This window comes from Scomber japonicus, chromosome 1 (assembly GCF_027409825.1).
Source record: "Scomber japonicus isolate fScoJap1 chromosome 1, fScoJap1.pri, whole genome shotgun sequence".
Lineage (NCBI taxonomy): Eukaryota > Metazoa > Chordata > Actinopteri > Scombriformes > Scombridae > Scomber > Scomber japonicus.
In genome coordinates, this window is record NC_070578.1 from 21,165,364 (window position 1) to 21,182,090 (window position 16,727).

A 16,727-nucleotide genomic window follows, 5' to 3' on the forward strand; every position below is an offset into this window, starting at 1 on the left:
CTTTCAGCCTCAAACAGCTGACGTCTCTGCAGTAATTCATAGTTTATCATTGACAAACAATCTTCTAAAGCTGAGCACACTGTCAAAAGGGAAAGTCTCGGATTACTAAAAGAGTTTAGAATGGATAATATGTTAGTCACAGATATCTGAACTCAATCATCATAATAATTCAATATGTTCATGCATATGGCTTTGCTTTTCTCAGTTTGTTTTAAATTAAGCTACATATGATAGCCTATAGTTTGTCAAAAAATGTTTGTAAATGGGCCTTCTTGAGAACTAATGTCCCAGAAACGCATTACAAAACAATCTCACCAGCACAAGGTCCATTTAGCTTATCTCATGACCTTCCTCAGCACAGTTAGTTTTCTTGGTTGTCTAGTCCTGAAACTGTAGCTGTTCAAATCTCCATTTTTATTTGCACTTTGGGGACTTATCGTTAATGCTTCCATAGCAGATCTTGACCTTGGAAACAGTCTGTCCACTTCATATTTACTTTTTACGCACAGTATCCAGTAAAGCGCACATTCTGACACCATCACGGTTTAGCTATTTCCTAAGTGACATGAAGGTGTAAAACGACTTTCCTCAGCTCACTATCACCATGGAGTCTTATTTCCCTAACACACAACCTCCCCACGGCCTAAGATGTTATGTAAATGTGGACTGCGGTGATCGCTGCTACTTGCCGGCGTGCTGTTGGCAGATATTTGTCCTGCAGGTGATAATTCCTTCCAGCGCCTCCTTTAAAACTTCCCAATAAACATCCACCAATTAGCTACGAGGGAGATTGTCTCCGAAAACTAAAGGAATTAAAGTAAATCCACGCATGTATTAACACATCCATAACAACTGCTTACCTTCTCACACATTCATGTAAGAGCCGCCAAACAGTTAAAGGCTGATAGAGGTTGTAGGTTATTAGAAATTTAAGGGATTCAAGAGAGACATGTATCTGCAAGTGAAATAAAAGTTTTAATACCAAATAAGGCCCACTCATATACTCAAACCTGCTCTACTAGCTTGTAAAATGTGTGATTTCATAACCTGAGCCTCTTGACAGGACAAAAGAGTGCGGAGACAGATGTAAGCCCACAATTTGCAAATCCCCGGAGGATGCTTTTTCTCCATCAGCACATCACCCCTTTTTCACAGCATGGGCGACACTCTCAAAGTGTCTGTTTCACATCAAAGAGGACGTGCCTTGAAACGGTGACATTGATTAATGTATTGAAAACATCTCATCCTCGGCCTGTCGCCTCACCTTCTCACAAAGCACAGTGAACGGAAGATAACCGGGGGAGACGGTGTGACTGACTTCAGCCGGCGGTTCAAATGTATTCATGGAGCTCCCTCTGTTGGATGAACGGAGCCTCGGACTTTGCAGGGTCACAGCTAGATCATCAAGTCTTAATATTTACCAAGAGCGGTTTTAATAAGATGCAAAATGTGTTTAAAGGTAGCATGAAACGAGAATAAAATTGGTAACATGAGATGAGATGAAGTCTGACAGCTGCTGCACGAGGAAAGGTGAGTGAAATAATGTTTTGTCAAATGATAAAAAGTGAGATTCTTCCCAAAAAGGAAAAGAGCTCTGAGAAGTTTCTCCAATACGACTTCTGAAAACTATAATGAGAAAGAAGGAGATAACTAATAAATGCTTCAAGTTTTGTGTGATTTTGTTGTATTTTTGTGGTTACTTTATTAACAACAAAGTTTTAAACAGTTGTTTATTTAAAATGATTGACGTTGTTTTCTCATATTTATTCCAGAAAGTTTTCATGCAGACTTTTTTGACTTAAATGTTTCGTTCTGTAACCTAAATATACATTTCTTCAAGAGGTGGGAAATTAGGAACAATTAACCGTCATAATTTAACCATACACTTTTACATACGTGCATTTGTGGAATCATGCTTTTTTATAATGGTTGTTCATAATACCAGACCGAGTGGACCAGTTTTCTACATGAATATAAAAGTGTGTTTTCATTGGAAATCATTTTGCCGTCAGCATGAGTCTATGTGATTTTAAATCAGCTAAATCTAAAAAGTAAAATTATAGCCTGAACTGAGCGATTTTTTTCCTAAATTAAAACACTATAGATGACAACATCATGTGTTTTTAATCAAACTGAATAATGTAGACATTCAATTAGCCTATTTGTTAAGAACATTAAACATGTATTGTTTCTGGTTTAATTTCCACTGCAACCTCAAAGTGATGACAACATTTTTATGTCTTCTACATCATCTAAAATTATGTCTTCAACCTCTGAATGAAATTTCAATCTTTCGCTGCATAAATCTGTTACACTGTGTCTAATGCTGCCTCGCAGAATTAAGCTGAATAAACTGAATAAACTAAACTATGTATTAATTATGGAAGTAACAGTAAAGTGAATTATATTATAATATCTACATGGTGTGTTTTTTGGTAATGATAGAAACCAATTCTGTTTTTTATGAATGTTAAATGGGAACAGTTTTTCTATTTCTTGCTTTTAAATTCAAAACTTTTCCCAAATGAAAATCTATTCCAGTGTGTCTCTGAGTCTCATTTATGTGTGTGGTTGGTGGTTTTACCATCCAGTCTACTTACAAATGTCCAATTTTATTGTGAAGAAGTGGTTTTCTAAAACAATACGACTGGGTATAATATATGCTGCTCTTATTTATGCTACAAATAATTTTCAAATAAATCAAAATTGAAATAAATGATTTCATTGTTAGGTCTGGATGAAAAGTGCAGTAAGCACAAACTTGTACTAAAAAGTAGACCCCTTGTGGTTATGAGGGGAAATAGATGCAGAAGCTTAACGTGCCTGCAGGGCTGCACGGACCGAGCACCGAGTGGGAGGGAGGCGGCAACCTGCACCGACAATTACACAGAGACTCATTCATAGTTGTTGTTAGCTGTTTGTTCTGTCGGAGGGAGACATCAAGGAGACGCAGAATTTTTTAAAAAATGGAAAATGAGAGCAAGAGAAAAATGAAGGAGAAATTTGGCCTGAGGCGGGACATCTTTAAGGAGTTCCTGGCGGAATTTCTGGGGATATTTGTCCTAATAGTGAGTACCTCCCTCTGCACCTGTCATCCACTTTAAACCGCCGCTTTAAAGCTTTGAACCAGTATGCTAATTAAGTGTCAACCATGGGTCTCCGGGGACTGTGATTGCTGTCTCTCATATGTCTCTATTAACACAGATTTTCTCTTTGATGTCTCATCTTTAATTTGCTCCTGACAGAGTGCTTGCAGAAATCATAACAAGATGTAACTGATTCACAACTCCTCCAAAATGAATTATTACAATTAAAAACATGATCTTGAATTAATTATATCCTAAAATATATTTAATATAATATTTTATGTGTTTCCTTGTCATTCTTTTTAAAGAGTTGCTTGTTTTTCAGTTATGTGTTTCTAGTCTGGACTGTCCTCACCTCCACCTGTCTCTCCCCTGACTCCACACAGTAACTATGATGTCACTATCAGTGGAGTGATGCAGCCCTTTTTATTTTTGGATGACTGCTCTCCTCTCAACACTTTTTTGGGGTCTGAATTACTTCTTCCTTTTATCTAAAAAGGGGGGGGTTTAATTATTTTTCTGAGCTCCAGCTCGGACAAATTGTCCGTGGCAGTCAGAGGCTGTTGGTGGACAAGAGGGCTAGTGTTAATGGTGGGTATAATTGGAATAATTAAAAACAATGAGTCTTTCTACCTCCACCCTTTGTGTTTTTGTTCTTGTCTGTGTCCCAGCTCTTTGGATGTGGTTCAGTGGCCCAAACGGTGCTGAGTAAAGGGGCTCTCGGGGAGCCCTTAACTATCCACATTGGTTTCACTCTGGGAGTCATGATGGCCGTCTACATGGCAGGGGGAGTGTCAGGTAAAAGCAGCCTGTGCTTCATATGGAGACATACACAGTATACATTCATCATATTAAATCATCCACTTTTCAACTTAAGAAGTGGTGTGAACTATTTAATCCTGCAAGTATGTTGAGATAAATGTTAATTTTGTTGTTTTCTCAGCTCTCTGGGGTTTTTAATGAAAGAGATACAAGTATATAGATACATATAAAGTTTATTTGTTAGCCTGCAGAAAACTATAAACAGCAGTTGATAACAAAGGTCACTACTCAGTGTTTGTCTGGAGAGGAGCTGCGATCTTTGGTCATTGATGTTTTTTCTCTGGCATTGCACAAATGCTCTCTCATCCAGGTTACTCCATGTCAGTGTTATCTTCATCCTCAAAATATAAAAAAAAACAAGAAAAAACAAATATCACACTGCAATTTCATGCTGGATATCAAAGTTTACTGATCTGTTCTTGCACTGACATAAAGTCCGTGCCAATGAAGACCCGTGTAGATCTGTGTTATGGATGCAGTGTTACATAATGCAGAACATTCAACACATAGTAACCTTTCCTTCCGGTCCAGAAAGCAAAGATTATTGATACTAAAGGTAAAATTTTGATATGGGGGCTTGGTTGAAATAGAAATAAGCACTCCTATAGGATAGTTTTCTGTAAGAGTTGTGTAAGTTAATACCGGAGACTTTATGTCCTGAAATGGGACTCTATCGTGTACATTCCTCACGGATTATAGATAGAAGAGCCCACTGTGCTCCACCAGCAGTGATAGGGACATAAAGGGATGCTTGTAAATGCCACAGTACTTCTCATGGAACTGCTGAGTCAAAATGGTGAGTGTCCATTAACCAGCAATCAAGGGGTTCATTATGTCTAAGGCTGCAATGTGCTGGATTTCCTTAACTGTTGAATGGTTATTTCTATTATTCCAAGAAAGGGAAAAAGCATCACCAAAAGCGGAAAGAAAAGGATCATATAAATGATCTGGCATTGATTTGATAAGTCTTTAAAACCTTTAAACGTCCATACAATACAAACTTTGTATTTCAAACTAAGCAGTGGGAGGATATGTGCATTTGAAGTGTTTTAAAATGATGAGAAATTCAAGTTCGGTAGAGAATAGAGGTACAAATCTTGTTGTTTGGATGGTTGTTGTGATCATTCTGACTCATGCTAGTGTTACTTGTGCTACATGTTTAATGAGAAGAGTTGTAAAGCTTCAGAGGAAGAGCAGAAAAGCCCGAGGACAGGGAGGTTAATATATGGAGAGCTTTTGCTGCATGACTGGGCCATTCAGCCCTGGGGTCCACAGCGCAGTGGGAAGCTTCTGTCCAACGACATCTCTGAAGATGATCATAGGTATTGGACTAATGAGCTTTACTGGGGCATGGGTCTCTAGAGAGGAGGGGCGTCAGGTGTGACAAGCCTGGCTTTCTGGGCTTCCCTGGTAGGGCGGCCCCATAGGAGAAGAAAACACAATTGTTTTCACTTTGTAGTCACAGATTTTAGATGACAGAGTACCGTAAGTGTGACACATCATGGTCACTCTAATGACCTGCAGTCTACGTGTGCCTTAAGCAGATTCAGGCAGATTATGTCAGATGCAATTCAGACAGGCAGGGCTGGCTGGTTGTCGTGGTCAGTGTTTGTGAACAGGATGGGGAGATTAACAATGGGCGCATGGCTGATACCCCCAGTGGTGTCACCACAGCGAGGTCAAAGCTAAGATCCCAGAGTGTTAAATAAATGACCCCACACTGCCAGCAGAGCCCAGTAACATTTGGCTGGAATGTGTTCAAACACGCCTCTTAAGACAATGTAGGATATAGGAAAACAGGCACACAAACTCAGTGCCCTTTGTTTGAGAATACTCTGAGAGTTTCAAAGATGAATGAGCACCAGTGGGTTTGAACACAAACTGATTAGACAGCCAATCACCAACAGCTTGTTTTAATCCATTGAAGTAACCATCTTTATCTTGTAAAAGAAGACACAAGAGACTTTTTCAGCTAGGCCAGAGATCCTCTGTTAGTAATATGTCTTTGTTTTGAGTCATAAAACTGTTGGCACTTTTTTAAATCTCTTCCATTTGTTGGTCAAATGAAAATACTGAATATTATGTTCTTGGGTTTATGCAAATGTTGCATGATTTTGCTTGTCTTTTTTGCTCCAGGGGCTCACGTGAACCCTGCTGTCTCACTTGCCATGGTGATACTTGGGAAACTACCAGTGAAGAAGTTCCCTGTGTATGTGGTGGCACAGTTCCTGGGGGCTTTTGCTGGATCCTGTGCTGTCTATGGGCTTTATTATGGTGGGTGTAAATAAAAAAGCTTTTCTGAAAAAAAATTCTGAGGGGCATTTATCCAGCTAATTACGCAATCCTCTTTCTGCTCTTGAATAAATATGCTTCTGTAAAGAGATTTTCTTATTATATTTGCATACTGTTTCCATTTCTGACTTATTTGTATTGAGAAAAAAACATGCACGTTAGTCAAGCTTATTATTAATATCTGCATAAGCAGCTCTTTTGTACAGCATGGTTAATGCAGCATGTCCATTTGTATTGTTTGTTTTTTCCACAGATGCTTTGATGGAATACACCAATGGAGAATTTGCCGTTACTGGTGTGAATGCCACAGCCAACATATTTGCATCTTATCCTGCTAAACACCTCTCAGTCGTAAATGGATTTGTTGACCAGGTAGGGCTTAAAATTAACTTGCAGTTTGCAAGTCCATGTAAGGTTTCATGTAAAAAACAAAACAAAACATATCCACATGGAGAATATATATACTTTTACACACTGTCAAACTGATAGACAACATTAAAGTCAATCACATTGAATCTATCTGTAGGAAACATTTTCCAGTGAGATTCTGTCCATGTTGGAGCTACTAGAGCATACAAAGATGCATGTAAGTGTGCATTTAGTGCAGTCATGGGTATAAATATGAGCACAAACGTACATGTTAGTTGTTTGGTGATGTATGAACAATTCTGTTCCAATGCTGAGAATAATTACCATCTGTCCTGGATGTGCACAATGCGAGATGTTAGTTTGTGTATTTGTGGCGTGGTTCAGGACATCAAAGGCCCAATAAGTCTATTTTTGGTTAAATAGAAATAAACAATCACATTGATATTTAAGATATTAATATAATATAATATCTATTAATATATACACAGCTAGAGCACCAGAAACATTAATAATGTAGCTTCAGCTGTTACTTGGAGAGCTGTGTTTTGATATTTGTTGTTGGAGCATTTTGATGAAAACAAACACTCTGCTAATATTCAGCCATGTGTGGCTATATTTCAAAGCTGCTTCATTCAGTCTGAAACCAGGGGAAAGGGGAAGCCCCATAATAAGCTTAGACCATAGGTCATAACCCTAACCCCAGCAGATGAGATAACTCAAAAACATCCCCTCAAAAACAACACCACCACCAACAGAAAGCATTAGATTTTATGTTCTTTTAGTTTTTTGATTCAGGATTTTGCATTTTAGCAGTCCAACATCAGTATCAGTGTAGTTGTTGATGTTATCCTGAGTTCCTGATGCTTCTGTTTCACAGGTGATTGCAACCGCTGCACTGATCCTGTGCATCCTGGCCATTACTGACAAGAAGAATATTGGTGCTCCACAAGGCATGGAGCCTCTGTGCATCGGCCTAATCATCATGGCTATCGGAGTGTCAATGGGTCTAAACTGTGGCTATCCAATCAACCCAGCAAGAGACCTCGGCCCACGGTTCTTCACTGCGGTGGCTGGATGGGGCATGGATGTGTTCAGGTAATTTTACTGGCTTAGAAAACCAAAAGGTATTATAATAGGTATTAGATTCATGAAAAAGAGAAAGTAGGCTTTTGTGAGCTGCCTCATCAAGTTAGATGTCCAATATCTGCTGCGCACATGCTCACTGGTGGCTGACACATACAGTAGTACATATCACGTGAAGAGCAGCATTCATAGCTCCATCTCCGCTCTCTTGACAATCTGAATCAATATTTCAAAGACCACCCATGTCTTTCTTGCATTTTGTAGAAGGGCTCTGGGATTAAAGTGAACAGAGAGATTTCATGCACATAAATATGAAATATTCAGTGCGTATGTGTGTTCCTCTCTCTTTATTCTCTCCCAGTCATTACAGCTATTCCTGTTACTTTTTCTTTACTTTATTCATGTTCAAAAACCTTTGATTTTAATAAGTACACAAAATACATTTTTATGTAATTGTTCAAATGTCCCTAAAGAGTATGTAATACTTTTTAAAAACACAACTTAAATAATCATTTTAGCAGGAAGGATTTAAGCTCCTTGCTTAAAAGTACTTTTTGACCACTAGTAGTGATATGGAGCAATGCTTTGTTTGTTTCACATGCTGTACTAGCACGCATGAGGATGCACTGGCACATGCACATGCATGTGAATGACCCAGTATATATTTCTGCCTGTGGTTTCATGCTACACCACTGGAAGTAATATGACCATAAATGTAGGAACATGCCAGCAAAAGGCAGGAAAGCTATATTTATAAAGCTTATACAATGCAGATTACCAAATATTATTATATAATTTAAATGTTGTGGCTTTGCAGACGAGGAAGGACATTACTTGGGCCTTAGTGCACACACAGTGCATATTTCTGAGAAACAAACAGTTTATTTACATGAAGCATCACAGGGAACCTCTAACATTTGTTATTCTGATGCTTTCGGTTCTGTCCCAGAAAAGGTAGAATAACTAAAGGAATCTCTGCGATTTATTTATGAGTGATAGTAACAATTTTCAGTCATAGTGGGAACAAGCAGAGCAGCGCAGACATAATTTTTCATAGTGTTGCCATCAAGCTTGTCCTGGGGAACCCCAGAAGCTTTAAGGCAACATGGTGGAGATATTGTTTCTCTTGCATGTCCTGCTTTGCTCTGGGTCCACCTCAAATGTTTTCTGATTTGTCTCCAAAGACACCCAGGAGGCAACCTTACCAGGTACCCAAACCACCTCAGCCAGCTGTTGTTTTTGTATTCTCGATCATGACTTTACATTTATGAGCATGGGTAATGGTTAGAACAAAAAAATGATCAGGAAAATACATTTATATTGGCTTAGCAACATTATAAACTATCCACACATTTGCTGAATTAAATTCACCTAACCAGATGTATCACCGCACAGCAAAGATGGCACCCTAATTTAATTTCCTAACCCAGGGACTGCAGATGGAAATTAGCTGTTGGAAAAATCTGGAGCAGAGCATGTTTTCTCTGTTTTCTTGAGATTAATGTTTTTTTCTGTACATGGTCCCTTATGTAAAAATAAATTTAAAGAACCAATTTCACTGAATTGTACACTTAAAATACTATATGCATGCATGCTGCAAACAGGAGAGGGGACAACGTGCATCCCTGTCTCCCTTTCACTTTGGACTTTGTCAAGAGAGCAACAGCAGCCTTTGGAAACCATACTCCTATAGGATGTTCTAAAAACACGTGTGCTGAATAAACGGACTCATGTGACCCTTCAGTCATCTGTGCAGGCCTAAAATATTGGTTCACTGTTCTGTGACCTGAGCATGACCTCCAATGTTCTTTTTGAAGCTGAGTATCACTGAGAAGAGTCTCCTTGATTTTAGCTGAGGCAAAGTAGTGTGATTACTGAAAAGTTAGAGTACATTCCTCTGGTCTGCTTTTACAGACTCTGAGGATGACATGTTGGTTGGTTGGTGGCTAGTGTGTTCGTTCAGATTCTCTGTCCCCCAAATCCTTGTGATACTGAAGGGGCATGTTAAATGTTGCACGCTGAAACATTCAAGGCTGTTTAGATTTTAGGGCTTGATCTCATTCAACCTTGGCAGCTTTCCACTCAGGAGCTTTCTAACTAAGCAATGATCTCTGCTAACATAAGCTCAGTGCCTCCAGGTCCTTTCAGGTCACCTCTAGTGTTTCTCCCATTTAACACAAACTTCACTGTATGATGTCAGTGTCATTCTGGTCAAGAACAACAGTTTTGTTTCCTTTTTTTAAATTATCTTAACACAAGGCCAAAATAAAACATACTCATAAGACATACTCATACTCATTTAAAGAAACATAATAATAATAACAGTAACATCAACAACAGCAGATTAGAAAAGAAAAGGAAAAAAGAAACAAAAAAAGTGCTTCTGTTGCAACTGCAATATAGAACAAAGGGTAAATTAATTTCCATGTAAATACAACTGAACCAATTCTTACATAGTATTTATTCATTTATTCATTTTAGTTTTCATTATTTTTAGTCCAGCCTTCACCCTGACTGATTTCAATAAAAATAATTTTCAAGAACCCACTGATACTTTAAAAACAGTTTGAAACATTCAGTGTTAATGTAACTTCCTTTCAAACTGAAATAAATGAAAAACTTCTGAAATCCAAATGTACTTCATCAAAGGCTTCAAAGTCAGTGAAAGAAAATTAAAACAGTTTTCATTAAGCTATAATATTCAGTTATTTCAATTATTTGTTTTTATATTGTCACTGTACTGTTTAAAATCAAAATCAAAATTGTGCTAATATTTTAGCATTGTAGCAATATGGAGTAGTTGGCCTCTAATTCTTTAGTTGAATTATTTTAGCTTCCACATGAATCTTATTTTAACAATAGTGAGAATAAACCTTCTTGCTGAGTTTCTGTAAGTTCTTTTTTCCTAAATGACCAGTTGAAGGTATGAAACAAAACTGTTTCACCACTCATAGACGGTTTGATTTAAGTTTACAGGAATGCCAGTTGTGCTTTCTGCTGAGGTGACAAATGCTTTGCCAGAGCATCTTTGATCATGCCTAAAAGATAATCTTGAAGTGCCTCAGAAATTGCTTTTGGTTTGATGCAATCTCTCTGCTGTTTCAGATGTACAGACTTATTTCTGTCACCTTTATTTTCACTTTTGACAAATATGTTATCTCTGTGATCCTTGTTGATTACTGGTCCTGCCTTGGTCTTTTCTTTTTAACCTCTGCACTCAAAAGTGTCTGTGCATGTCACAGCTGAAAAGCGGTTGTCAAGCTAATTACAAAACCCTGCTCAGATAAATATGCTGCTGTTATTGCTTATAAAACTGAAGTTTTTGAATAAGAAAGTATTAGTATTTTTTTTTAAATAACAGAACGTATGGTGGTTGAAGGCAGTGTAAAAGCTTGATGTGGGACATATACAATTTCTGCTACTCTCTGTCTCCATGTCATAGTTGTAACTATCACCAGATGGCTGATATGACTTTATAAATATAAAGCAAGATTGCTTTAATGCACATATAAGCCTTTGGTGCTATTGGGTCCATATCATGATGAAAGTATGTGCTAAATCTGACATAATCTTTTACATTTATGATTTAAACAGCAGCTACAAATGTAGTCCAATCCTTAAGGAGAAGCATTTGTTAAATGTAAAAAACACTCAGGTCAGTTGTGAAGGGCAGTACTTGGCTCTGTACAATGTCACATGGTGTCAATGTGACCCACTATGTCCGTCTCCTGGCCTGATCATCTTAGCTGTGGACATAGATTAAAGTCTATAATCCAGCTGCCTCTCCCCTGTAGTCTACTTCCTGAGAAAGACAGTGTGTTCAGACGCTTGTTTACTTTCAGGTTTGTGCATCAGTTCTGTTAACTGAAGCCCTTTCACCTGCAGTAAAGGCTCAGATCGGCCACATTGACCAGTGGGGCTCTAATCTCCCTTTGGCTCAGTAAACGAGTCTGTCTGAGGTCAACCGGAGTGGGAATGAGGACACACATACTAGGTCTAACAGACAGAGCTCCTTAAGACTTTACTGTAATCTGGGATAACTGCCTATAACTCACCCCAGGTAGAGTAACAATAACATAAACATTCACACAGATTGCAGACAGAGTGTTTGTTATTTAATTGTAGAGAGTTGTATTGTAGTTCCATAAAACTGGGGGACTTGGGAGTCAGAAAGGACAAAATCAAAGCAACAGAGGTCCAAATGACAAGTCCTGACATTTAATCCCTATTATACACCAGCTTGGATCCTACTCTTCCTCTAATGCACTTCAATACAGTATTTCATTGTGCTGTGTTCATATTTGAATTATTGTAATTACAAGTATATGAGATGTAAATAGTATTCACATCAACATGCAACAAGCATGATACTCTACTTGGTATGCTGAATTTTTCTTAAAGCTTTGATATATCTGACTTGGTGCTAAATATTAACAAGTAAATCAAAACAGACATAGATGCTCCATGAGAGCCAAAGTCTGCCATTCATCGTAATTAAATACAAATTTAAAGGCTGTAGAGTTATATTGCACAGTAATGTGCAGACAGAGAAAAGGGAATGACATGCAACAAATGTCCCCAGACAGACTCAAACACTCAAACTGAATACCTTTAGATTTTGTAATGTTGATCAGACACAACAAGACATTTAAAGATGCCACCTTGGGCTTTAAGAAAATTATAATAATCACACTCCATGTCCCCTGTTTATAACAGGCTTGCTCTTAAAGATAAGAATAGTGGTTCTCATGTGCAGAGCCAAACCAGCAATGAACTGATCCCTTCACAAGTATTGTGCGTGTATCCAATGCTTGATATGTCACATTCCTCCATGCTGTAGACCTCTGTTATTATCCAGAAACTATTAAAACAAGTCAATGAGCCAAACCATTGCACTGGGTGTCATGTTCCTTCAGCACAAATAATTTGGGCATGTTGGTTTGTTGCTTTTCCAGAGCCACAGATGACATTATACAACTATTTTTACAAATGTTAAATACTCCATATGACTTGTAAATTGACTGAAATATGTAAAATTGTTGGAGTTATCCTTAAGGCAAAGCCAATTAAGTAGAATGTTGTGTACATAATAGTAAATATATTGTTGTTAAGCTATATTCTCTGATAATTATTTATGCATGTGTCCTAACCGCAGAGCTGGGGGATGCTGGTGGTGGATCCCTGTGGCGGGGCCCATGGTGGGTGGAGCAGTTGGAGCTGGTATTTACTTTCTCTTCATTGAGCTGCACCATCCCGAGCCTGAAAAACAAGAGGAAAACAACGTCCAGGACAAATATGAAATGATAACGATGAGTTAAAATGAAAAATAAGGGCTGCTGAGTGTAACAACAAAGCTGTGGCAGATGATTCATTCTCGCCTCAGAAGGCAAAACCATTTGTCTAAATGAGTTAGATACATTATGCAACAGATATTCACTGTTTTCAAAAATGTACATGTCATGATAACTATGAGGCATGCATCTGGCTATACATAGTCATTTATACATTATGCATGAATGTTTTATATGGCTTTTAAGTCTTTTTTGTGGTCTAGTAATAAGCTTCAGGTTTAATTTGTCAGGGACTCATATACCAAAAACATTAAACCTTCTTACAATATATATTCTTTTTATACATACATACTTTTATTTTCATTATATCATAATCGTCTGTAGAGATCCTCTGCATTATAGCCATGCAGTATTCTTTATAGTATCCCACTGGGATAATCTCGTCTCATTAGAAATATTTGCCAAGTTTCTGTACATCATTTTGATTTTTTTTGATTTTTTTTTTTACGACTATCTACCTATCAAACAAAAAGGGGCATTAAATATATTTAGCACTTAGGAAATGGCTGATAAACTTTGACAAAATATGGAAATGTAGCAATTTATATTATTTTTAGCTGATGTGTTACAGTGATGTATGTATTTTTTGGAGAGACCTCATTATTCTCTTTCACTTCATTCTTTGCATGTGTGTAAAGGAACTTGTGTGATTGATGGCTTTATCTTGCTTTCAGAGCTGTAGATGTATTATATTAATTTAGAAAATCCAGCCTTAAAGGATTATACTGGTGTTGCTTACTTTTCTACTTATCTCCATTTTTCTTCTGTTCCAAATCCACCTGATGTGACATATGTTATGAAAAGCCATAACCAAACTTAAAAATCTGCTTTCTGCAAGAAGTTGTAATTTAGTTTAGAGTCATTACATACTTTTCAGGGACCCATATGCAAAGACTGACTGTAATTGTTTACATTAAAAAACTATTTGAAGCTGAGATCAAATATTTAATAAAACACTTTTGTTTCCAGTCTGTAGCTGATGCTGATTTTACTACAGCATAGTACATCACTGTAAATCTGCCAGAGAGAAACACTGCCAACATCCCAGCAAGAAAGTATTTGGAAGAAACAATACTGTTATTTTCCTTTATTAATGTGCTTTCCTACTGAGATATATTGAGATTCATACTGTTTATATCCTGTCAGCACACATATGTGGATTCACAAACACCATGACCAAATAGTACACATTTTAAATCAGCATGGATAAATGGAGAAAATGCTGTCCGGGACACTGTATTTAGACCTTAATGTGAATGTGATGATTGTTGTCAGTTGAACAGACATTTTTTTAAAATACATGAATTGTGAGATTATATTGCATTAAAGTGAATTACATTTTATAGCAGTACAAGACACTTGTTCAGCAAAGTGACAATCAGCTAAATTCAGAGGTTTTGTGTGTGATGCTGTTCAGTTCACCATGTTAGTTACATTTATAACCCTGTATGTGGCTTATATTTGACCGAGAGTAATCACTGTACACTGTTGTCTCAATGAATGTTCAGTTCTTGCAGTGAGGTGGTTTATATTTTGGCACTTGTATTTCCCTGTCATACACTTTGATGCTTCTGTCTTGCATGGCAACCTGTCAGGAAGTAACATTTTCATCTTTTTTCGTGTTGTTTTTTGTGTGCTCATTTTAAGCTGCTTATTTTTTCTAAGGCAGTTTCCTAACAGGATGTTGTTAAGTACTATACATCTGAATCAACACCTTTTCTGTTACACCCTTCAGTGTACCTTACTATGAAATAAAGTTTGTTAAAATTATTTGTTTGTTCATATTCATTGTAGGTTTCCAAAAATGAAATGAATGGTGCAACAGTGTATTGTGGTGTTTAATTTTGTGATACAAAAATGTGACAATGTGTACAACAAAACAGAGAAATCTTCACCCCAGTTTCTCCAAAAACATTACACATATCAATAACATTACAATATCACATCCATTAATACTGTGTTCTTTAAATTTTACCAGCTGTTTCTTATCATTGGCCAAAGGGATAAAAAACAAAAAAACAACAATAAAACACTTTTTAGGAAGGCGGTCATGAAAATTTTACTCTAACATATTATCTCACTAAAGTATCCAAGATCTTCTCTTCCAGACATTGTTTTACTGTCTAATCTTATGTTCAATTTATGTAAGGCTCTGCTCTTTAAAAACAAACTAAAATCTGAAATTGGGAAATAGAAACCACACTAAGCTATGATAGCGGTTCTGTCAAACTGTACTTCGGCACGATGGTGCTCTCAGCTAAATACTAATGTCAAAAAGCTAACATGCTATCAGTGGCAATGCTAATATGGTGATGTTCAGCTGGTATAATTATTATCTTGGAAATGTTTTACCTGATGATAAAGGAAAATTATTACAATTCAATTGCATCAGGTTTCGAGGTCATCCATACAGTAATTGTTGAGACACATGCACGTATTAATACAACTACAACTGAAATCTTCAGTTATTATTCTAGTTCAGAGCATTCAATCACCAAGTCAATCTACGCACAATCGTCAATACTAGTTGCAAGTACAGCAGGAATACATACAAATTTAATAGAAGACAACTGTAAAAGCTTATATAACTTCATGGAGAATGGATGAAGAGTGTTTTTTCTTTTTCTTTTTTTGCAGTTCAGTGGTTTTGAGGCTCTTTCCCAGAGGGTGTTCCCTCATCTAATAATAACAGCTCTAAATTGTAAAGAGTACCACAGCTACTGCATATGAGCCTTTTGCCCATATGAAAGTATTCTTTCAGGTTTTTTTGTCGCTCCTCTAAAGATGAAGAGTATTTTTGAACCTTCAATCCAAGTCATTCTAATTTTGACCCTCATTCACAATACTTTATTTATTACTGAACACACCATTTTAATTAATGTATGTCACTGGCAGCATTTCCAGGTACATAAGCAAACACGTATACCCTCTCCACACCCACACGCACACACGCACACACACACACACACACACACACACACACACACACACTCACAATCACATCGATACTTGGAAAAGCAAAGGTTCATTAGGTTTGCTCTATCCAACTATCAGACGCAGAAGTGAAATCGCACATTAGACAAATTGTGACTTTAACTCTTTAGGTCCTGGACTGAAACGATGCTTTATGGAGTATTTTTACTGTCTGAAATGTTAGTCTGCTCATGCTTAAACAAAAGAGGACATCAACTGAAGCCTGAATCATGTGTCTGTTTGTGTTCATGGGTGTATACACTGACCTGATTTAGGACTCACTTACACTTACCAGAATGTTCTTTATTATCATTTTCCCTAAATACATATACTTTAATAAACACAAATGGAAAAATAGTTTCCGTAACAGCCAGTTTAGGTACTACTCTAACTCATGTTTTAAAAGATGCTGTTAAAGCAGCTTTATAAATAATATGACATTGTTAAAATAATGATATAAAAATCCCACAGTATCAAGTCAAATGGAACTGGTACTGATTGGCACATACTGAACTTATACAGTAACTGATATGAGTCTAATAATGATCAGTATTTAAACTGAGGTTTTTTCTGGCTTACCTCAAATTAGAGCGCAACAAAAGTAACAATTCCTTTAGGTGGTAAAATTTGAGAAGAAAAACAGTGAAACCAGATGACAGATGACATTTGTAAATTTTGTAATGGCATGTTGGGAAAAATCTTGCCTACTTATACATCCAGCATACACTGAGCAACACTAGCATTCATTTGG

At 37.1% G+C, this 16,727-nt stretch overlaps 1 protein-coding gene across 1 annotated transcript; it reads left to right on the forward strand.

Moving 5' to 3' along the window:
- The first annotated feature begins 2,906 nt into the window (after positions 1 to 2,906).
- On the forward strand, positions 2,907 to 14,773 carry aqp9b (aquaporin 9b). The gene is made up of 6 exons (XM_053320528.1): positions 2,907 to 3,068; positions 3,758 to 3,884; positions 6,045 to 6,182; positions 6,454 to 6,572; positions 7,447 to 7,664; positions 12,808 to 14,773. The coding sequence occupies exons 1-6, from the start codon at positions 2,967 to 2,969 to the stop codon at positions 12,968 to 12,970; spliced, it is 867 nt and encodes a 288-aa protein (XP_053176503.1). The 5' UTR covers positions 2,907 to 2,966; the 3' UTR covers positions 12,971 to 14,773.
- Positions 14,774 to 16,727: the final 1,954 nt, after the last annotated feature.